Below are 22,812 nucleotides of genomic sequence, written 5' to 3'. Positions count from 1 at the left end.
TGTGATATTCACGCATCACTGCTGGGTATGCTGTAATGCATTTATTTTCAAAAGTAAAGCCATTTAATTGGTGAGGAAGGGGGATTTTGCTTTTGAAGAGAGGGGACGTTTTGCTTTTGAAGTAGGATATGGAAAGAAAATGTGAAGCGGGTTAACTTGCAAATCTGACAGAACCAACACCTTTTGTTACATGTATTTTCTGACATACAAGGTAGTATAAGCTTAAGATTCTATTGGGGTAGGGTGAAGATAACTAATGTTCAACCAGCATTCAAGCAAACAAGATGCACAAAACAGCCTGCTAGCATACTTGTTTCTGTAAGATATTCCAGGATGGTGTTTTTAGGAAACATGGGCAGTTGCCCACTCTAGAAAGGACAGTTTCACCAGTGTTTGGCCACTTCGAAGTTGCTCTGCCACAACAGCTCTATGAAGAAGCAACTAAGTTAGAGGGTCACAGTGACTCTGCTGAAGGAACACAGGTAGAACCGCACTGCATTAAAAGGCATTCACCCAGCTCAACCTCAATTATCACCCATCCTCACCCAGCATGGAAAACAATTCCAGTGTGCTTAGCTGAGGCAGATGGGTAGATCAGTCGGGATATGGTGGGAAGCTTAACAAGACAATCAAGCAAGCAGGATGCCCTGCAAGTGAAGGGTCTTGTACAGGAAATGTGTTCCTTCCCAAAGATGACTTCCCAAAGCAGTGTAGGACAAAGCATGCTCCCAATCCTGGATACACAGATGGGGGTCAGAAAGGCAGCAGCAGCTCAGACAGGGGCTATGCTCTGACAGGAGCTGTGAATGAGGTTTAAGATAGGACCAATGGCTACCACCTAAAAAAAAAAAAAAAACATTATGCTATCATAATTTTCTTTATTTGGAAATCCGTGATCATGGCAGCACAAAGGGGAATTCAAAAGTACCATTTAGGAAAGACAAGTGATGGCACTGCAACCACCATGCAATGAGAGTAGAAAAGTCATTAGGAGAAGAAGCTGAAGTTCCAACTCTTGGTCTATATCTCTCCCCAGACTGCGAACCGGGAAACTTCCAAGTAAGTTAACCTGGAGTAGCGCCTTTCCTTAAGGTCAGTTGGCAGTCGGGTTATTGGGTCTTACCCTGCATGGGTTAAGTCTTTTACTAAAAATAGGCAATAATAATAGACTTAGAATGCAGCATAACACAACAGATAACAGTTATTAACCTCAATGTCCAGTAGGTGCATTTCTTTTAGAAAGAAAATGACTTAATGTAAGGTTGTTAAATAAAGTACACATAATAATGTCATACACAAAGAAAACCAGAATGTCCTATTACCTTCTGGGCTATGTATCCAACACCAAATGATTTATTCCTCCAATGATGTAGAATTTAATATAACATCAAGCTCTCTGGCTGATGTTATGCTAATTGGCTATGCTCAGGTCATTTCAATCTGTTGAGGATCATTTGGAAATTATTGATAGTGTACAGGCTTTACTGTGATTTAGTGACAAGTGGTACCCAAGGATGCCACTTAATTAACTCTCTCATCCCTAAAAAATACTCAAGGGGACTTAGAGTAAATGTGGGGACAACAACAATTCAAAATTGACCAACACCTAAAAAACACCAAACAATCATGAAGGCACCCAGCTGAAAGCAAGTCTTAAGGTGCCCTGGGTGGATCCCAGAATACAGTTTAATTGGAATTTACGTTGTGGGACAGTTGGCATGTTAATGAGCCAGTTCTCACTAACGCCCTTTTGGATGCCTTCTGTCAGTTTAATAAACAACAAGGTAATGGATGAATGGATGGAATTCTTGAATACATCTCAACCACTGGCAATGCTAAGGGGTGCATGCCACATTAAACGGAGACCTGCCCTATGCAAGTCAGTACTGACGGGAACTGTCCATCCGAAACTTCCAGTTATAGTTGCAGAGACACATGCAGGTCAGGGGCATAGCCCTAGCAGTCATGGGGACCACCTACTGGTAGCTGGTCCCAGATGAGGGTCAGCGGTGACCGCACCATTGACAAGCAATATTTTGGAACCATAACAGCTAGAAAGAGAATTCCAACAGTTCGGTTTTCAAAAGAATCTACACTAGCCCATAAAATAGTGACATTGTGGGATAAAGACTGGCTCTCTCCTGGTCCCTCTGGATTACCAGAGAAGGTAGGGACAGGAACGCTTAAGTCCTGGATAGGGCTGTGACAAAGCTGGGTCACCCTCCTTGACAAATGAAGACAATGGAGCACCCCCATTGCAGATCCTTTTCCAAGTAGCTTGGCTAGGGGCACCTCAAGCATCTGGGGCAGTCTCTGCTTAATGAGCTGTCCCTATGCAGGTCCTTCCAATGGGCTGGGATTTTTGCTGTCTTCTGGTGCTTCAGGTTATTTCTCTCTGTAGGTCAAGACTAGATACTCAGGCAAGCGATTAGGTCTTCCTCGTCTCCACAGGTCACGCAATAAGGTGATTCAAGAGGCTCTTGGGCTTTGATCCAGTCTGGAGGGAGAATGGAAACGACAAAGAGGTTACACTCCTGCCTGGCTTTTGCAGCTGCCTCTCCTTGGCTGATGCATAACCAAAGGTATTAGTAACTATACTCTTCTGGTGACCAAAGGGGCATTCCTGCAGCTGCCAGGAGACTGCAGTTTTCAAAGTTCAAAAGGCTCATCCAATCCTGAAAGTGCATCTTCCTGCTGCCTTTGTCTACAACGTGTGTGCTTCCTGCCCTGGTATCTATAGTGACCAATTTGGACTGACTTGGCTGAGCATGTGTATTCCTTCTCTGGAACCTCGTGTCAGGGTATATGGCAACAAAACAGGAAATGAAGGCAGGGTGGCTTTCAATCAAGCAAAAGAAGCCTGAATCAAAGCAAAGGATTCACCACCAAGCACGTACACAAGTTTCAGGGAGGATGGGATGTCAGCTAAACACAATGGAGACTACCATCTTGTACAGCACACACATTACACACGTTACAGGCCTCCTTCATTCGTGTACCAGACAGATTTAAGCAAAGGACCCTGCTGTGGTGCCCTGAACAAACCTTTAACATGAGGAAACTGGTAGGCAGTACCCCCACGTGGATGTAGGTAAAATGGACAACTATAAATAAAACGATCACCATCTGCTGCGCCTGCTGGCACAGCATTGGTAAATTGGGCCTTAGCCACCCTAACACAAAAAGAGTACACTTTGGCTGACATTACAAGTCAACAAATATATACATTAAAGGAAGTAGCTGTAGCGGGCTCACAGGAACGCATATCTCACTGGGGGAATCATACAAGAGCAGGGCAGCCAGCTCAACTATAGCCCTTCCAGAGGACAATTGTCCCAGGTTTGAAGAAAAAGTCTAGCTGAGTTTCCGGGAAGCTTAAAGGAAGTATTTGCAATAGCATGAATAAGGGATATATCACCATCATTCTGTTGTATTTTCTTCTATTCGTAAAACAGCTGCTCTACATCCACTGCTTTTGTTTTGCTCTTGTAGAAAGAACAGGAAGTCTTTGAGGTATGACTGCAAAAGGAGTTAGACCATCCGCCTGATAAGAGAGTTCACCTTAATACAGACTTTGATGCCCAAGTAAGAACACCATGTGACAGATCAATGCTTTGAGGCTCAGAGGATTTCACTCTATGGGTTCAGCTTCAGAGGCTGCAGTCTCTTTTTAGCCTGAAAAACCGGGAGATCAATCTCTTGATTTAGGGCCTGATTTAGAGTTTGGCAGATAGGGTTCCTCCATTACAAACGTGAGGGATATCCCATCCACTGTAGTATGATCCCATTATATCCCATGGGAATCACAATATGGTGGACGGGATATCCGTCGTGTTTGTGACTGAGTAATCCGTCTGCCAAAGTCTAAATCAGGTCCTTAAATTAAGTTGTCTTCGGTTACATACGGAAAATGATATAAGGCTCTTTTGACATAAAGGCTTTCGTCAAAGTTAGGAACTGCTTCCTTATGCAAGGCCAATATTAGATTCAAATATACTACAGGAGCAGGATCAGAAACAGGAGAATAAAAAAACAAAAAGGCCAAACTGGAAACAGAGGTGTATTTAAGTAGGTTGCAATGACTTACTAGAATATAATTTGAAACCCGTGAAGGCTAATTGTGAAATGGATGACACAATGCCTTTTAATAGTGCCTTCAATGGATTTATACACCTCTTCAAGATCAAGAGCTAAAATGTCAATCGCTAGTTTTTATACTGTCTGCTGCTTAAGTCTTTCATACCTGCACACAATTGGTATGCTCCCTAATGATAAACCCATCTGCACGTAGGCTAAGCCTCCTAGTAACAGACTACCAGTTTCAGCAATAAAAGGAGAGATAAAGCCTTTCCCACTTAACCTCTCCCCTTCTCCTTTTAAGCTAGAAGTTCCAGCTCCTGTTGAAATAAAAAGTTGTATTAACCATAGCTGATAAGGCCAATCAGGATTAGACTGGAGTAGGACTTTTCAAAAGAACCCAACAATTTTCAGAAATGGGAGCAACACAAAGACATTTTCCAAACAGGTCAGGCTTGCAAGCCCCGATGATATGCAAACTCTGGGCATTGAGATTTGGAACTTGTGGCAATTAAGTCTATTTGAACAAAGCTCCAAGTCTTGAGGCTGTTCACCAACTCATCATGACTGAACTCCCACTCATGTTTAGCAAGATGCAGGCTATCTCCACATTCCTCTACCCCGCAAAATAAGACACTGCCCTAAAATGTTTTTGTTCAGCCACCAGTCCTCAACTTGAAATCGCTAGACTGAAAAGAGAATGGGGGCAGGGTGACTTCTTCCTTATTCAGGTAAAACACTCCACCATGTTGTCTGTGAGGACCTGAAAAACACGCTCAAAGGTTTACCTATGACTGTTAGAAACTGGGTCTCTAGGTGGCAGCGGTATGCACCCTGGCCAAGTAGGGACCACAATCCTAGTCAGGTCAAGGCAAATAAACAACCTAGATTACCGTGTGCTCACCCTCTGGTAGCTTGGCACAGAGCAGGCAGGCTTAATTTAGGAGGCAATGTGTAATGTATTTGTGCAACACTCATACAGCAGTGACAGTGAAAACTCCACAAAATAGTGTAGGTTTATCTGAAGAGATCAAGACCAAAACGACAAAATTCCAATCAGTACATCGAGAGATATTCACTTATAGAGTACAGAGTATATCAAAGCAGAGCTTTACATGGGGTTCATTTTAGAGCCTTTAAGGTACTGTGCAGAATATGTTAAGTTCACGGAGAGGAAATGTCAGGACCGGTCAGGTCCAAGTTGAGTTGGGAATCGCACCGCCGCAGCCTGACACAGAAGGAATTACCTGGTGAGTGACAAGGCCACAGAGGAGAGCGGAATTGGGCTGGCCCGCCACTCGCAGAGCTGACGAGAAGCAGGTGCGCACAGTGCATTACTGTTGCCTAGGTAACCGGGCAGGGTGCCTCTGACAGCAGCGCTCGGAGAGAGCAGAAAAGGCGCACTCATCATATCGGTGTGGTCCTCAGGGCCAGGCCTTTGTTGAGGGTAGGGCGCTGCAATGCGTCACGCTCCCAAGCAGGATGTTCCCCTTCTCCTGAAGAGGGACGAACAGGGCAGGCTTGCGCCGCACTCCGACTATGGCCAATCACGCAGAGAGGCACTCCCAGGTAGATAGTGGGTCTTTGATGAACCGTGCGGCACAATTCCAATTACGCTGCTCATGGAGCTTGTGATGATCGGTGCAGCAGGGTCAAATTAGCTGCTCACGAGGTTTTTGATGTCCCAGAAACCTCGGGGAAGAACAGGTGGCAAGATCACAAAATAAAATGATGGTCAGAGTGTTGAAACTTTTCAGACTCCCACCCAAAGTCACATATCTAGGTTTAATCAATCGTTATTTTGCTCACCATGTCACCTCAGGCTCTGAAACTGGTCCCAGGATGCTTGTTTCCGGTCTAGGAAGGACCTAGCCTGGCAGTTTGGGTTGGGCTGTTCCCATATGGAACAGGGTGAAGGCTGATTTGCATATGGCTGGGTCCAAACTGGGGTGGCATGGTGAGCAAAAGGACAATGGATTAAACATAGATCTGTGACTGGGGGTGAGTGTTTAAAAAGTTTCAGCACTTTAGCAACACAAAATGATGATGGACAAAGTCACCCTCAGTGGGAAGGGTATGCCCAGACGCGGGTCCCATGCTCACTGTGCAACTGGATTCATGCTAGCCAAGGTGATGAAGGGTGATCAGAGGTGTGGAATTTATTAAAATATCTACTTGTCCAGGGGACAGGTTGCTTCTTGTAAGGAAATGCCTCCTTGGCATGGTTGCCCCCTGACTTTTTGCCTTTGCTGATGCTATGTTTACAATTGAAAGTGTGCTGAGGCCTGCTAACCAGGCCCCAGCACCAGTGTTCTTTCCCTAACCTGTACTTTTGTATCCACAATTGGCAGACCCTGGCATCCAGATAAGTCCCTTGTAACTGGTACTTCTAGTACCAAGGGCCCTGATGCCAAGGAAGGTCTCTAAGGGCTGCAGCATGTCTTATGCCACCCTGGAGACCTCTCACTCAGCACAGACACTCTGCTTGCCAGCTTGTGTGTGCTAGTGAGGACAAAACGAGTAAGTCGACATGGCACTCCCCTCAGGGTGCCATGCCAGCCTCTCACTGCCTATGCAGTATAGGTAAGACACCCCTCTAGCAGGCCTTACAGCCCTAAGGCAGGGTGCACTATACCATAGGTGAGGGTACCAGTGCATGAGCATGGTACCCCTACAGTGTCTAAACAAAACCTTAGACATTGTAAGTGCAGGGTAGCCATAAGAGTATATGGTCTGGGAGTCCGTCAAACACGAACTCCACAGCACCATAATGGCTACACTGAAAACTGGGAAGTTTGGTATCAAACTTCTCAGCACAATAAATGCACACTGATGCCAGTGTACATTTTATTGTAAAATACACCCCAGAGGGCACCTTAGAGGTGCCCCCTGAAACTTAACCAACTATCTGTGTAGGCTGACTAGTTTTAGCAGCCTGCCACAAACCGAGACATGTTGCTGGCCCCATGGGGAGAGTGCCTTTGTCACTCTGAGGCCAGTAACAAAGCCTGCACTGGGTGGAGATGCTAACACCTCCCCCAGGCAGGAATTGTCACACCTGGCGGTGAGCCTCAAAGGCTCACCTCCTTTGTGCCAACCCAGCAGGACACTCCAGCTAGTGGAGTTGCCCGCCCCCTCCGGCCAGGCCCCACTTTTGGCGGCAAGGCCGGAGAAAATAATGAGAAAAACAAGGAGGAGTCACTGGCCAGTCAGGACAGCCCCTAAGGTGTCCTGAGCTGAAGTGACTCTAACTTTTAGAAATCCTCCATCTTGCAGATGGAGGATTCCCCCAATAGGGTTAGGATTGTGACCCCCTCCCCTTGGGAGGAGGCACAAAGAGGGTGTACCCACCCTCAGGGCTAGTAGCCATTGGCTACTAACCCCCCAGACCTAAACACGCCCTTAAATTTAGTATTTAAGGGCTACCCTGAACCCTAGAAAATTAGATTCCTGCAACTACAAGAAGAAGGACTGCCCAGCTGAAAACCCCTGCAGCGGAAGACCAGAAGACGACAACTGCCTTGGCTCCAGAAACTCACCGGCCTGTCTCCTGCCTTCCAAAGATCCTGCTCCAGCGACGCCTTCCAAAGGGACCAGCGACCTCGACATCCTCTGAGGACTGCCCCTGCTTCGAAAAGACAAGAAACTCCCGAGGACAGCGGACCTGCTCCAAGAAAAGCTGCAACTTTGTTTCCAGCAGCTTTAAAGAACCCTGCAAGCTCCCCGCAAGAAGCGTGAGACTTGCAACACTGCACCCGGCGACCCCGACTCGGCTGGTGGCGATCCAACACCTCAGGAGGGACCCCAGGACTACTCTAAGACTGTGAGTACAAAAACCTGTCCCCCCTGAGCCCCCACAGCGCCGCCTGCAGAGGGAATCCCGAGGCTTCCCCTGACCGCGACTCTTTGAATCCTAAGTCCCGACACCTGGGAGAGACCCTGCACCCGCAGCCCCCAGGACCTGAAGGACCGGACTTTCACTGGAGGAGTGACCCCCAGGAGTCCCTCTCCCTTGATCAAGTGGAGGTTTCCCCGAGGAACCCCCCCCTTGCCTGCCTGCAGCGCTGAAGAGATCCCGAGATCTCTCATAGACTAACATTGCGAACCCGACGCTTGTTTCTACACTGCACCCGGCCGCCCCGCGCCGCTGAGGGTGAAATTTCTGTGTGGGCTTGTGTCCCCCCGGTGCCCTACAAAACCCCCCTGGTCTGCCCTCCGAAGACGCGGGTACTTACCTGCAAGCAGACCGGAACCGGGGCACCCCCTTCTCTCCATTCTAGCCTATGTGTTTTGGGCACCACTTTGAACTCTGCACCTGACCGGCCCTGAGCTGCTGGTGTGGTGACTTTGGGGTTGCTCTGAACCCCCAACGGTGGGCTACCTTGGACCAAGAACTAAGCCCTGTAAGTGTCTTACTTACCTGGTTAACCTAACAAATACTTACCTCCCCTAGGAACTGTGAAAATTGCACTAAGTGTCCACTTTTAAAACAGCTATTTGTGAATAACTTGAAAAGTATACATGCAATTTTGATGATTTGAAGTTCCTAAAGTACTTACCTGCAATACCTTTCGAATGAGATATTACATGTAGAATTTGAACCTGTGGTTCTTAAAATAAACTAAGAAAAGATATTTTTCTATACAAAAACCTATTGGCTGGATTTGTCTCTGAGTGTGTGTACCTCATTTATTGTCTATGTGTATGTACAACAAATGCTTAACACTACTCCTTGGATAAGCCTACTGCTCGACCACACTACCACAAAATAGAGCATTAGTATTATCTCTTTTTGCCACTATCTTACCTCTAAGGGGAACCCTTGGACTCTGTGCATGCTATTCCTTACTTTGAAATAGCACATACAGAGCCAACTTCCTACATTGGTGGATCAGCGGTGGGGTACAAGACTTTGCATTTGCTGGACTACTCAGCCAATACCTGATCACACGACAAATTCCAAAATTGTCATTAGAAATTGATTTTTGCAATTTGAAATTTTTCTAAATTCTTAAAAGTCCTGCTAGGGCCTTGTGTGTTAAGTCCCTGTTTAGCATTGTCTTTTTAGAGTTTAAAAATTTGTTAAAAGTTTGAATTAGATTCTAGAAACAGTTTTAGATTCTTAAAAAAGTATTCCAACTCTTAGCAGAATAATGTCTGATACAGAGATGCAGGTGGTGGAACTCGACACCACACCTTACCTCCATCTTAAGATGAGGGAGCTAAGGTCTCTCTGTAATATCAAAAAAATAACCATTGGCTCCAGACCTACCAAAATTCAGCTCCAGGAGCTGTTGGCAGAGTTTGAAAAAGCCAACCCCTCTGATGATGACCTCACAGAGGAAGAAATTAGTGACTTGGAGGCCAATGTCCCTCCTCCAGTCCTAAATAGGGAGAACAGGACCCCTCAAGTCCTGTCTCCAACTGTGTTAGTCAGAAATAGTGAGTCCCTCACAGGAGGGTCCCACATTTCTGAAATCACTGAGGATGCTCTCAGTGAAGATGACCTCCTGTTAGCCAGGATGGCCAAAAGATTGGCTTTAGAGAGACAGCTCCTAGCCATAGAAAGGGAACGACAAGAGATGGGCCTAGGACCCATCAATGGTGGCAGCAATATAAATAGGGTCAGAGATTCTCCTGACATGTTAAAAATCCCCAAAGGGATTGTGACAAAATTTGAAGATGGTGATGACATCACCAAGTGGTTCACAGCTTTTGAGAGGGCTTGTGTAACCAGAAAAGTGAACAGATCTCACTGGGGTGCTCTCCTTTGGGAAATGTTCACTGGAAAGTGTAGGGATAGACTCCTCACACTCTCTGGAAAAGATGCAGAATCTTATGACCTCATGAAGGGTACCCTGATTGAGGGCTTTGGATTCTCCACTGAGGAGTACAGGATTAGGTTCAGGGGGGCTCAAAAATCCTCGAGCCAGACCTGGGTTGACTTTGTTGACTACTCAGTGAAAACACTAGATGGTTGGATTCAAGGCAGTGGTGTAAGTAATTATGATGGGCTGTACAATTTATTTGTGAAAGAACACCTGTTAAGTAATTGTTTCAATGATAAACTGCATCAGCATCTGGTAGACCTAGGACCAATTTCTCCCCAAGAATTGGGAAAGAAGGCGGACCATTGGGTCAAGACAAGGGTGTCCAAGACTTCAACAGGGGGTGACCAAAAGAAAGGGGTCACAAAGACTCCCCAGGGGAAGGGTGATGAGACAGCCAAAACTAAAAATAGTAAAGAGTCTTCTACAGGCCCCCAAAAACCTGCACAGGAGGGTGGGCCCAGAGCCTCTTCACAAAACAATGGGTACAAGGGTAAAAACTTTGATCCCAAAAAGGCCTGGTGTCATAGCTGTAAACAGCATGGACACCAAACTGGAGACAAGGCCTGTCCCAAGAAAGGTTCCACTCCAAACTCCCATCCAGGTAACACTGGTATGGCTAGTCTCCAAGTGGGATCAACAGTGTGCCCAGAGCAAATCAGGGTCCACACTGAAGCTACTCTAGTTTCTGAGGGTGGGGTGGATTTAGCCACACTAGCTGTCTGGCCGCCTAACATGCAAAAATACAGACAGCAACTCTTAATTAATGGGACTAGAATAGAGGGCCTGAGGGATACAGGTGCCAGTGTCACCATGGTGACAGAGAAACTGGTTTCCCCTGGCCAATACCTGACTGGAAAAACTTACACAGTCACCAACGCTGACAATCAGAGAAAAGTACATCCCATGGCAATGGTTACTTTAGAATGGGGAGGGGTCAATGGCCTGAAACAGGTGGTGGTCTCCTCAAATATCCCAGTGGACTGTCTGCTTGGAAATGACCTGGAGTCCTCAGCATGGGCTGAGGTAGAACTAAAAACCCATGCAGCAATGCTGGGTATCCCTGAACTGGTGTGTGTGAAAACAAGAGCACAGTGCAAGGCACAGGGTGAACAAGTAGAGCTGGAGTCTGGAAGAATGGCCCAGCCTACCAAGAGAACAGGAAAGTCAGTTGGGAAACCAACTGCAACACAGCAAAAGAAAGGGAACCTCTCTTCTCAGGAAGAAGTTCTGCCCTCTGAGGGAACTGAGCCTTTGGAGCTTGAACCTTATCAGGTTGAGCTCTTAGGCCCAGGGGGACCCTCAAGGGAGGAGCTGTGTAAGGGACAAGAAACCTGTCCCTCTCTTGAAGGCCTTAGGCAGCAAGCTGCTGAAGAGTCCAAAGGCAAGAAAAATGGAACGCATAGGGTCTATTGGGAAGATGGACTCCTGTACACTGAGGCCAGAGACCCCAAACCTGGTGCCACTAGGAGAGTGGTAGTGCCTCAGCTGTTCAGGAAGTTCATCCTAACATTGGCCCATGACATTCCCCTTGCTGGACATTTGGGACAAACCAAGACGTGGGAGAGGTTAGTCAACCACTTCTACTGGCCCAATATGTCCAACATGGTTAAGGAGTTTTGCCTCTCCTGCCCCACCTGTCAAGCCAGTGGTAAGACAGGTGGGCATCCAAAGGCCCCCCTCATTCCACTTCCAGTGGTGGGGGTTCCCTTTGAAAGAGTGGGTGTGGACATAGTTGGTCCACTGGAACCTCCCACAGCCTCAGGAAATATGTATATCCTGGTAGTAGTGGATCATGCTACCAGGTATCCTGAAGCTATTCCCCTTAGGTCGACTACTGCCCCTGCAGTAGCCAAGGCCCTCATTGGTATCTTTACCAGAGTGGGTTTCCCTAAGGAGGTGGTGTCTGACAGAGGTACCAACTTCATGTCAGCATACCTAAAGCACATGTGGAATGAGTGTGGGGTGACTTATAAATTCACTACACCATACCATCCACAAACTAATGGCTTAGTTGAGAGATTCAACAAGACATTAAAGGGCATGATCATGGGGCTCCCAGAAAAACTCAAAAGGAGATGGGATGTCCTCTTGCCATGCCTGCTTTTCGCTTACAGAGAGGTGCCACAGAAGGGAGTAGGATTCTCACCCTTTGAACTTCTGTTTGGTCATCCTGTAAGGGGACCACTTGCCCTTGTTAAAGAAGGCTGGGAGAGACCTCTCCATGAGCCTAAACAGGACATAGTGGACTATGTACTTGGCCTTCGCTCTAGAATGGCAGAGTACATGGAAAAGGCAACCAAAAACCTTGAGGCCAGCCAACAGCTCCAGAAGTTTTGGTATGACCAAAAGGCTGCACTGGTTGAGTTCCAACCAGGGCAGAAAGTCTGGGTTCTGGAGCCTGTGGCTCCCAGGGCACTCCAGGACAAATGGAGTGGCCCTTACCCAGTACTAGAAAGGAAGAGTCAGGTCACCTACTTGGTGGACCTGGGCACAAGCAGGAGCCCCAAGAGGGTGATCCATGTGAACCGCCTTAAGCTCTTCCATGACAGGGCTGATGTGAATCTGTTGATGGTAACAGATGAGGATCAGGAGGCAGAGAGTGAACCTCTCCCTGATCTCCTGTCATCAGACCCAAAAGATGGCACAGTAGATGGAGTGATCTACTCAGACACCCTCTCTGGCCAACAGCAAGCTGATTGTAGGAGAGTCCTACAACAGTTTCCTGAACTCTTCTCCTTAACCCCTGGTCAGACACACCTGTGTACCCATGATGTGGACACAGGAGACAGCATGCCTGTCAAGAACAAAATCTTTAGACAATCTGACCATGTTAAAGAAAGCATCAAGGTGGAAGTCCACAAGATGCTGGAATTAGGAGTAATTGAGCGCTCTGACAGCCCCTGGGCTAGCCCAGTGGTCTTAGTCCCCAAACCTCACACCAAAGATGGAAAGAAAGAGATGAGGTTTTGTGTGGACTACAGAGGGCTCAATTCTGTCACCAAGACAGATGCTCATCCAATTCCAAGAGCTGATGAGCTCATAGACAAATTAGGTGCTGCCAAATTCTTAAGTACCTTTGACTTGACAGCAGGGTACTGGCAAATAAAAATGGCACCTGGAGCAAAAGAGAAAACAGCATTCTCCACACCTGATGGGCATTATCAGTTTACTGTTATGCCCTTTGGTTTAAAGAATGCCCCTGCCACCTTCCAAAGGTTGGTGAATCAAGTCCTTGCTGGCTTGGAGTCCTTTAGCACAGCTTATCTTGATGATATTGCTGTCTTTAGCTCCACCTGGCAGGATCACCTGGTCCACCTGAAGAAGGTTTTGAAGGCTCTGCAATCTGCAGGCCTCTCTATCAAGGCATCCAAATGCCAGATAGGGCAGGGAACTGTGGTTTACTTGGGACACCTTGTAGGTGGAGGCCAAGTTCAGCCACTCCAACCCAAGATCCAGACTATTCTGGACTGGGTAGCTCCAAAAACCCAGACTCAAGTCAGGGCATTCCTTGGCTTGACTGGGTATTACAGGAGGTTTGTGAAGGGATATGGATCCATTGTGACAGCCCTCACTGAACTCACCTCCAAGAAAATGCCCAAGAAAGTGAACTGGACTGTGGAATGCCAACAGGCCTTTGACACCCTGAAACAGGCAATGTGCTCAGCACCAGTTCTCAAAGCTCCAGATTATTCTAAGCAGTTCATTGTGCAAACTGATGCCTCTGAACATGGGATAGGGGCAGTTTTGTCCCAAACAAATGATGATGGCCTTGACCAGCCTGTTGCTTTCATTAGCAGGAGGTTACTCCCCAGGGAGCAGCGTTGGAGTGCCATTGAGAGGGAGGCCTTTGCTGTGGTTTGGTCCCTGAAGAAGCTGAGACCATACCTCTTTGGGACTCACTTCCTAGTTCAAACTGACCACAGACCTCTCAAATGGCTGATGCAAATGAAAGGTGAAAATCCTAAACTGTTGAGGTGGTCCATCTCCCTACAGGGAATGGACTTTATAGTGGAACACAGACCTGGGACTGCCCATGCCAATGCAGATGGCCTTTCCAGGTTCTTCCACTTAGAAAATGAAGACTCTCTTGGGAAAGGTTAGTCTCATCCTCTTTCGTTTGGGGGGGGGGTTGTGTAAGGAAATGCTTCCTTGGCATGGTTGCCCCCTGACTTTTTGCCTTTGCTGATGCTATGTTTACAATTGAAAGTGTGCTGAGGCCTGCTAACCAGGCCCCAGCACCAGTGTTCTTTCCCTAACCTGTACTTTTGTATCCACAATTGGCAGACCCTGGCATCCAGATAAGTCCCTTGTAACTGGTATTTCTAGTACCAAGGGCCCTGATGCCAAGGAAGGTCTCTAAGGGCTGCAGCATGTCTTATGCCACCCTGGAGACCTCTCACTCAGCACAGACACTCTGCTTGCCAGCTTGTGTGTGCTAGTGAGGACAAAACGAGTAAGTCGACATGTCACTCCCCTCAGGGTGCCATGCCAGCCTCTCACTGCCTATGCAGTATAGGTAAGACACCCCTCTAGCAGGCCTTACAGCCCTAAGGCAGGGTGCACTATACCATAGGTGAGGGTACCAGTGCATGAGCATGGTACCCCTACAGTGTCTAAACAAAACCTTAGACATTGTAAGTGCAGGGTAGCCATAAGAGTATATGGTCTGGGAGTCCGTCAAACACGAACTCCACAGCACCATAATGGCTACACTGAAAACTGGGAAGTTTGGTATCAAACTTCTCAGCACAATAAATGCACACTGATGCCAGTGTACATTTTATTGTAAAATACACCCCAGAGGGCACCTTAGAGGTGCCCCCTGAAACTTAACCAACTATCTGTGTAGGCTGACTAGTTTTAGCAGCCTGCCACAAACCGAGACATGTTGCTGGCCCCATGGGGAGAGTGCCTTTGTCACTCTGAGGCCAGTAACAAAGCCTGCACTGGGTGGAGATGCTAACACCTCCCCCAGGCAGGAATTGTCACACCTGGCGGTGAGCCTCAAAGGCTCACCTCCTTTGTGCCAACCCAGCAGGACACTCCAGCTAGTGGAGTTGCCCGCCCCCTCCGGCCAGGCCCCACTTTTGGCGGCAAGGCCGGAGAAAATAATGAGAAAAACAAGGAGGAGTCACTGGCCAGTCAGGACAGCCCCTAAGGTGTCCTGAGCTGAAGTGACTAACTTTTAGAAATCCTCCATCTTGCAGATGGAGGATTCCCCCAATAGGGTTAGGATTGTGACCCCCTCCCCTTGGGAGGAGGCACAAAGAGGGTGTACCCACCCTCAGGGCTAGTAGCCATTGGCTACTAACCCCCCAGACCTAAACACGCCCTTAAATTTAGTATTTAAGGGCTACCCTGAACCCTAGAAAATTAGATTCCTGCAACTACAAGAAGAAGGACTGCCCAGCTGAAAACCCCTGCAGCGGAAGACCAGAAGACGACAACTGCCTTGGCTCCAGAAACTCACCGGCCTGTCTCCTGCCTTCCAAAGATCCTGCTCCAGCGACGCCTTCCAAAGGGACCAGCGACCTCGACATCCTCTGAGGACTGCCCCTGCTTCGAAAAGACAAGAAACTCCCGAGGACAGCGGACCTGCTCCAAGAAAAGCTGCAACTTTGTTTCCAGCAGCTTTAAAGAACCCTGCAAGCTCCCCGCAAGAAGCGTGAGACTTGCAACACTGCACCCGGCGACCCCGACTCGGCTGGTGGCGATCCAACACCTCAGGAGGGACCCCAGGACTACTCTAAGACTGAGTACAAAAACCTGTCCCCCCTGAGCCCCCACAGCGCCGCCTGCAGAGGGAATCCCGAGGCTTCCCCTGACCGCGACTCTTTGAATCCTAAGTCCCGACACCTGGGAGAGACCCTGCACCCGCAGCCCCCAGGACCTGAAGGACCGGACTTTCACTGGAGGAGTGACCCCCAGGAGTCCCTCTCCCTTGATCAAGTGGAGGTTTCCCCGAGGAACCCCCCCCCTTGCCTGCCTGCAGCGCTGAAGAGATCCCGAGATCTCTCATAGACTAACATTGCGAACCCGACGCTTGTTTCTACACTGCACCCGGCCGCCCCCGCGCCGCTGAGGGTGAAATTTCTGTGTGGGCTTGTGTCCCCCCCGGTGCCCTACAAAACCCCCCTGGTCTGCCCTCCGAAGACGCGGGTACTTACCTGCAAGCAGACCGGAACCGGGGCACCCCCTTCTCTCCATTCTAGCCTATGTGTTTTGGGCACCACTTTGAACTCTGCACCTGACCGGCCCTGAGCTGCTGGTGTGGTGACTTTGGGGTTGCTCTGAACCCCCAACGGTGGGCTACCTTGGACCAAGAACTAAGCCCTGTAAGTGTCTTACTTACCTGGTTAACCTAACAAATACTTACCTCCCCTAGGAACTGTGAAAATTGCACTAAGTGTCCACTTTTAAAACAGCTATTTGTGAATAACTTGAAAAGTATACATGCAATTTTGATGATTTGAAGTTCCTAAAGTACTTACCTGCAATACCTTTCGAATGAGATATTACATGTAGAATTTGAACCTGTGGTTCTTAAAATAAACTAAGAAAAGATATTTTTCTATACAAAAACCTATTGGCTGGATTTGTCTCTGAGTGTGTGTACCTCATTTATTGTCTATGTGTATGTACAACAAATGCTTAACACTACTCCTTGGATAAGCCTACTGCTCGACCACACTACCACAAAATAGAGCATTAGTATTATCTCTTTTTGCCACTATCTTACCTCTAAGGGGAACCCCTGGACTTTGTGCATGCTATTCCTTACTTTGAAATAGCACATACAGAGCCAACTTCCTACACTTCTCAAATCTACTTGTCCTGTAAAAAGATCTACTTGTCCCTTTGGTGCCATGTAGTGTGGCGACAAATTATGGCAGCAATTAATAGCCTCTCTGATTATGCCAGGGCTACTACCATAGTAGGGCTTGAATACTTGGAGTTTCAATCCCTACTGTAGCAATTTCCTTGTTTTGCCACCTTTCTGCAGATCTGCATACTGGGGCTGGAGGAAGCAGTAAGCAATAGTTCCAGGGCTGGAATGCCTTTGAGTCTGCAAACCTACTAACCTGCATGTTTTAAAGATTTTTACCAGCTTCTCTGTAATATTTTCCCATAATAAGAAAGGTTGGACATTTACTCCTGACAATGGCAGAATTAGAACTTCTTCCAGGGTTGGGAAGAAAGTGGCTGGAGGGAAAATGAACTTGCAAATGCTCAATAGATTTTCACATGAGCAAATCTACACATCGTATTTACCCACGCTAAAATACAGTTCACAAATATTTTATAGGGGTACGACATATACCATGGGTGCACTTTTGTGACTTTCTTTAAGAATTTGGGGCCACAAGTAGGTAGGTTCAGATTTGTTACCTGCAAATTGCGAGTCGCAAATCCGAATGTAGGATGGTGTCCTTGACACCATCTGTGATTCGCAAGGGCTTCGCAAATGCCCACATCATGAATAATCATGAGGTGGGTCGCAATTTGCGACCCCCTCACGAATGGTGGCCTGCTGGAGACAGCAGACCACCATGTCTGTGACTGCTTTTCAATAAAGCAGTTTTTTTTGTAATGCAGCCCGTTTTCCTTAAAGGAAAACGAGATGCATAACAAAAACGAAAAATGAAACGTTTTCGTTTCATTTTTTCAGAGCAGGCAGTGGTCCACAGGACCACTGCTTGCTCTGATAAAATGTTTACAGTGACATTCACAATGGGAAAGGGGTCCCATGGGGATCCCTTCCCTTTTGCGAAAGTGTTAGCACCCATTTGAAATGGGTGCAAATGCGATTGGTTTGCGCCCGGGTTCGCAAAACAATCCTACATTGCACTGCGAGTTGCAATTAGGAAGGGAACACCCCTTACTAATTGCGAGTCGCAAACCCGTTTTGTGATTCGGTAACCAGGTTACTGAATCGCAAAACTGGGTTTGTGCATCGCAATGTGCTTTTTGCACGTCGCAAACAGCGAAAGTCGCTGTTTGCGACATGCAAAAAGCTACCTACATGTGGGTCTTGATCCCTAATTAGGTCTGTTGTTAACAAAGATATTTTGTTTTTATTAAACTTCTATTTCTCTCTCTTTTGGCTGGCCTTACTGTGAGTGAACGCATTCTGCTCTTCCACAAGGAGCATATTGCCACACAAAGTAGTTTTGTTCAGTGTCAGGAACTACAGTGGCAATCAGTGACGTAACGAAACTGGAGGGTGCCCCTTTGCAAAGAACATGGAGGAGCCCCCTCTCCAGACTCACTCAGGGCAGGTGCTGTGCTGACGGGGCCCCCTGGAGGGCGGCTGCGGGGCCTTTGTTATGCCGCTGGTGGCAACGTGTGCTTTAAGAGTTCAAAAACTTTTTTGGGGGGGTTTTGCCAATGTTTGTTACAATGTTGATGGCCTGGTAGCTCCCACAACAATAAAGTGTTACAAAAGCCATGTCAAAACAAGACACGCATTGATGAAACTAAAAGACTTATAAAAATATGTCAGATCAGTTGGCTTTGTCAGTGTTTGTTTATTTTCATGCTTCCCATAATCGTGTTGAAAATGGTTACACTGATTTTCCATTAGAAATATTTTTGGGAAATACTAGCATGCATCAACACATTTTACTAAATGACACTTCATTTGCATATAATCAGAGAGCATTCTGGGAGCATTATACTTAGCCTCTTAGCCTAAACTTTTCAAACATGTGTGTGCATGTTTTTTTGTTTTGTACTGGAACAACGTCAGTAGTGAAGTGTGACCTTAAAACATTTATTTACAGCACGCACCCTAATAATGAAGGCTTTCAAATAATGAACCATAAATACAAGTTCGAACAGCATCATCTTTTGGAAACACATTACCTCAACTGCAGAGAGTTCAACTCTCTATAAACAGGCAGCCAAAGGGTTTGTGCTGCAGGGGGTTGGGCCTACTTGTCCCAAGGACAAAGTAAACATAAAAACTTGTTGCCCTTGACCCCAAACAAGATGTCCCGGGCGTCGGGCGATAGGAATTCCACATCCCTGGTGATACCTGTTTCCGGTCCAGGCAGGACCTCGCCTGGCAGTTTGGGCTGGATGGTTCCCATGGGGAACGAGGTCAAGACTGATATGCATATGGCTGGGTCTAAACTGGGGTGGCATGGTGAGCGACACACAGCAGTCTCTACTCTAGCATAGTTTCCTTGAGTCCAGAAGTGTACTGATTTTAGGTGGGTCAGAGACCTAGTACTTACCCTCCACATCAAAGGCACTTTTTAGTATGACTTCAAAGGGTTTCTCTAAAGTGCACAGGTCCGCCTTTCATCCCGGCCCCTGATCAGTGGGAGGCAATCAGCTACTTTGTGTGGGCTCTGGTCACTACCCTTTGAAGTGTGTGAGCCCTTCCCAACCTCCACCCCACGAAGACCCATCAGTATGCAGATGAATGCAGATGCAGTTGAGTATCCTGTGTTGTGGGTGTCCAAAGGGAATGCACAAGGGTAGCTGACACCTAGCCCAGGTCAGACGTGTAATGGAGACAGGTTGTAGGCACCCAGGGCAGTGAGAGCAAAGAAATGTCCACTTTTTGAAAGTGGCATTTCTAAAATAGTAATAATAAATCCGACTTTACCAGTAAAGAGAATTTATCATTACCATTCTAGCGATACTAAATATGATGCAGTTACTCCTTTCTGATCAGGAATTACAACTTTAAAGTATTTTAAGGAATTCCCAATGCTGGTCTATGAGAGGGGCAGGCCTCACAGTTATGGAAAAGACTGTGGCAGTTTTTCATTACCAGGACATTTAAAACTAAAGAGTACATGTCCTGCCTTCTACTTACATAGCACTGTGCACTATGGGTTCCCTAGAGCCTACTTTAGGGGTGGATTATATGCAAGAAAATAGAAGTTTTGGGCTTGGCAAGAGGTTTTCAATGCCAAGTTGAGGTGGCAGTGAGACTGCACATACAGGCCCTGCAGTGGCAGGTCTCAGGCAAGCTTGCAGGGCTACAACCGGTGCTGCAGGCCCACTAGTAGTATTTAATTTACAGGCCCTGGGTATATGGTATACACTTTACAAGGGACGTACATGTAAATTAAATATGCCAATTGTGGATACACCAATGTTACCATAATTCAGTGGAGAAGCACATGCACTTTAGCACTTTTTAGCAGTGGTAAAGTGCTCAGAGTCCTAAGGCTAACAAAACGTTACAGCAACAAAACAGGAGGTAAAGGCAAAATGTCTGGGGTAAGACCACCCTAAGAATGCAAAGTCTAACAATGACACACACTACATTGTTAGTATGCCAAACTCTTTCCTTGAGAATCCAGAAGCCCCCAGGTCAAACGTTCTCACAGTGGACTGCGGAACCACCTCTGCATGTAAACTGGAATCTTCTTGGACTCTGCATGTAACGACTAAGTCCAATTCTCAGCAAGCCGGATGCTGCAGAATATGCACCCAAATCTGTATCAAAAGAACAACATAAAACCAGGTGGCCATCAAAATCAAGTGCCTCTGCAATCACCATCCCCAAGTCACTTATCGTTTGGGAAAAATGCTGCTCCACTCTTTTTGAAGAAATTATCCTCTCACTGGGTAGGGATGCTACAAAAACAAAGGAGTCCATCACTGCTCCTATTAACTGAAGTTTATAAGTAAAGATAATATATTAGCGTTGGGTGATGGAATAACCATGACTAAAGAAAATATTGCAATCCAGTTGTGGGTACTCTTTCCAAGCAGTGAGACATTACCAACCAATTGTCTAAGTATGACAAGCATGAACAAAAACTGCCACAGTGTGAAAGCCTAGTCTGAATGACAAATTTAGAAAGCTGACATTTTATTGTAAACAGAGAAACTGACAATGTGGTAGTTAGATGGGATGTTGAAGTAAGTATCTTGGAAATTCGAAGATATCATTCAGCCCTCAATACTGCTTTGGCTGACACAGATCCACCAGGAGCAAACTGATACAGCCTAAAAAGATCTAAACCGTTGCCTCATATTTACTAGAGTAAAGCCTAAGGGCCTTTTTTTTTTTTTTTTATCTTTGGAGCACACCAACGCCCCCCTACAATTAATTACTCCTGCTATGGAGATTACTTCTAAAATACTTAAAGATATGGTGACTAGACCGAACAAAGGTTTAGAGCATAATGCTCCTACCCCAGTGTTGATTTGGAGGATCCATAGACATAGAATTATTACAGCCCACTGAGGAAAGAAGAAAGGTAGACTCAATCTAGCTGGGGAGATGAATAGGAATGTTGTGCGCCCACAAGTCAGAGTTGTAGGAACCATATTGTTAGGCTACAGGGGAGAGAGGTTGCAGATTTGCTGGAAGCAGTAACACGAGGCTTGAGTACTCTGGCTTCTGTGAGAATCCCTGGTTCTCTTGGTAGCAATCCATTAAACAAATATAGAACTGAAATTTCTGTCCAAGATAAAAAAGTTTGAACCCTTTTAATTATACAATTATCACAAGAAGAAAATCTGATACTAGGATCAAAAGTTCTAAATATAAAGAAAACAAAAGATGCAACACAGAAAAGCACTGAAAGATGGTGTTCAAAGTTATCCTAAAGGTAATGAAAAAAATGTAAACCATGAAAAACTCATCTTCCAAACTAACAGTTAACTTACTCCTGCTGGGATTCAAACCTGTGACTACAGAATGAATGCAGTCTTAGAATATGCTCAGCTCCCTTGTCGGTTACATGGATAGTAATAAAGTAAAGAAAGGTATCAGATGTGGGAGAAAGAAAAGACAGCGATGCTTCGCAGGTGTGGGAAGAACAGGCATGAAAAAAGAGGAATGGGAGAGGTAAGGCTGTGGTGGGAGATCCGTGGACAGGGAAAAAGTAAGACATGCTTGACTTGCACAGGCTGACACCTATGGGGAAACATTTAAGAATGTATGATTTTAAGTAACAAAAGCTGAAACAAATAAGTGTGGCAAATTAAATCAATACCTGCTGTGCATTAATGTGATAAGCCAATGCCTGTGAGTAGGATGGAGAAAGGTTGACGTCATCATAGCTCCAAGAGAACATGTCTGCCATCACAGCACCAATGTTACTGTAGGGGATGGGGACTCCTAGCAGCAGTGCCAGTGTGGGAACTAGGTTAACTTGAGGAACAGCTTCTGGCTCCTGGAGGAAAGGAATAAGAGTTAAGATGTCACTTGAAATTGCACTATGAAATCACCTATCAATATTTACCACATGTACTGACCACAGTCAACCTCTGAAAACTTTCTGGTGCAGTTCTGGGTCCCCCACCCTTCTCCAATTCAATGGCAATAAACAACTAGCATGGAAGGTCTCAGCACAGGGTTGCTGTTTCAGCCTTCACTCAGTGTGCATCTGACTTACCTTTGTCTCCAGAAACCCTCCTGTCGTATCCACACAGGTGCTCTCATTGTCTGTGCCTAATTTATGGGGGCCTTGACGATTACCAAACTTTTCTTTAAAACAATGATTCAGAGAAGTTTTAACAGTGCTTGCAATTTCTCATCAGCCTACACCCTTTTACATTTTCACAAATCTTGGAATTATTCATGTCATATCTTCTTTAAAATCTGATGTAATTTCTGCTGGGACATCACTGGCCAAGGCCAGCATCATTGATCGTTCGTTATGGGGTTTTTATGAAAAGGTACGTATACTACAGGTTATTATAGCTAGCCTGGTGGCTACTCTCTCACGATAAACCAAAGGTAGTCACCCTTAATGTGAAGGGTCTTCACAATCCAACAAAAAGGCGAGCCATCATATCATACTTGAAACAGACAGGAGCTGACTTGTGCCTTCTGCAGGAGACACACCTGGTCTCAGGTGATTGGCATAGACTCAGATCACGTGCCTTACCGCAACAATTGTTATCTTCCACCGCAAACAAGACGGCG

General features: G+C 46.5%; 1 protein-coding gene across 3 annotated transcripts in view; it reads right to left on the bottom strand.

Moving 5' to 3' along the window:
- Positions 1–22,812, bottom strand: part of PIGO (phosphatidylinositol glycan anchor biosynthesis class O) — an 87,641-nt gene that overhangs the window by 39,231 nt on the left and 25,598 nt on the right. For all 3 annotated transcript variants that reach the window (XM_069212534.1, XM_069212541.1, XM_069212527.1), the window contains exon 6: positions 21,878–22,057. In XM_069212534.1, the coding sequence (XP_069068635.1) occupies positions 21,878–22,057 (180 nt within the window). The remainder of the gene's footprint in view (positions 1–21,877; positions 22,058–22,812) is intronic.

This window comes from Pleurodeles waltl, chromosome 1_1 (genome assembly GCF_031143425.1).
Source record: "Pleurodeles waltl isolate 20211129_DDA chromosome 1_1, aPleWal1.hap1.20221129, whole genome shotgun sequence".
Taxonomy (NCBI): Eukaryota; Metazoa; Chordata; class Amphibia; order Caudata; family Salamandridae; genus Pleurodeles; species Pleurodeles waltl.
Note: the sequence above shows the minus strand (reverse complement) of the source record. Positions and strands in the feature narration are given on the sequence as shown.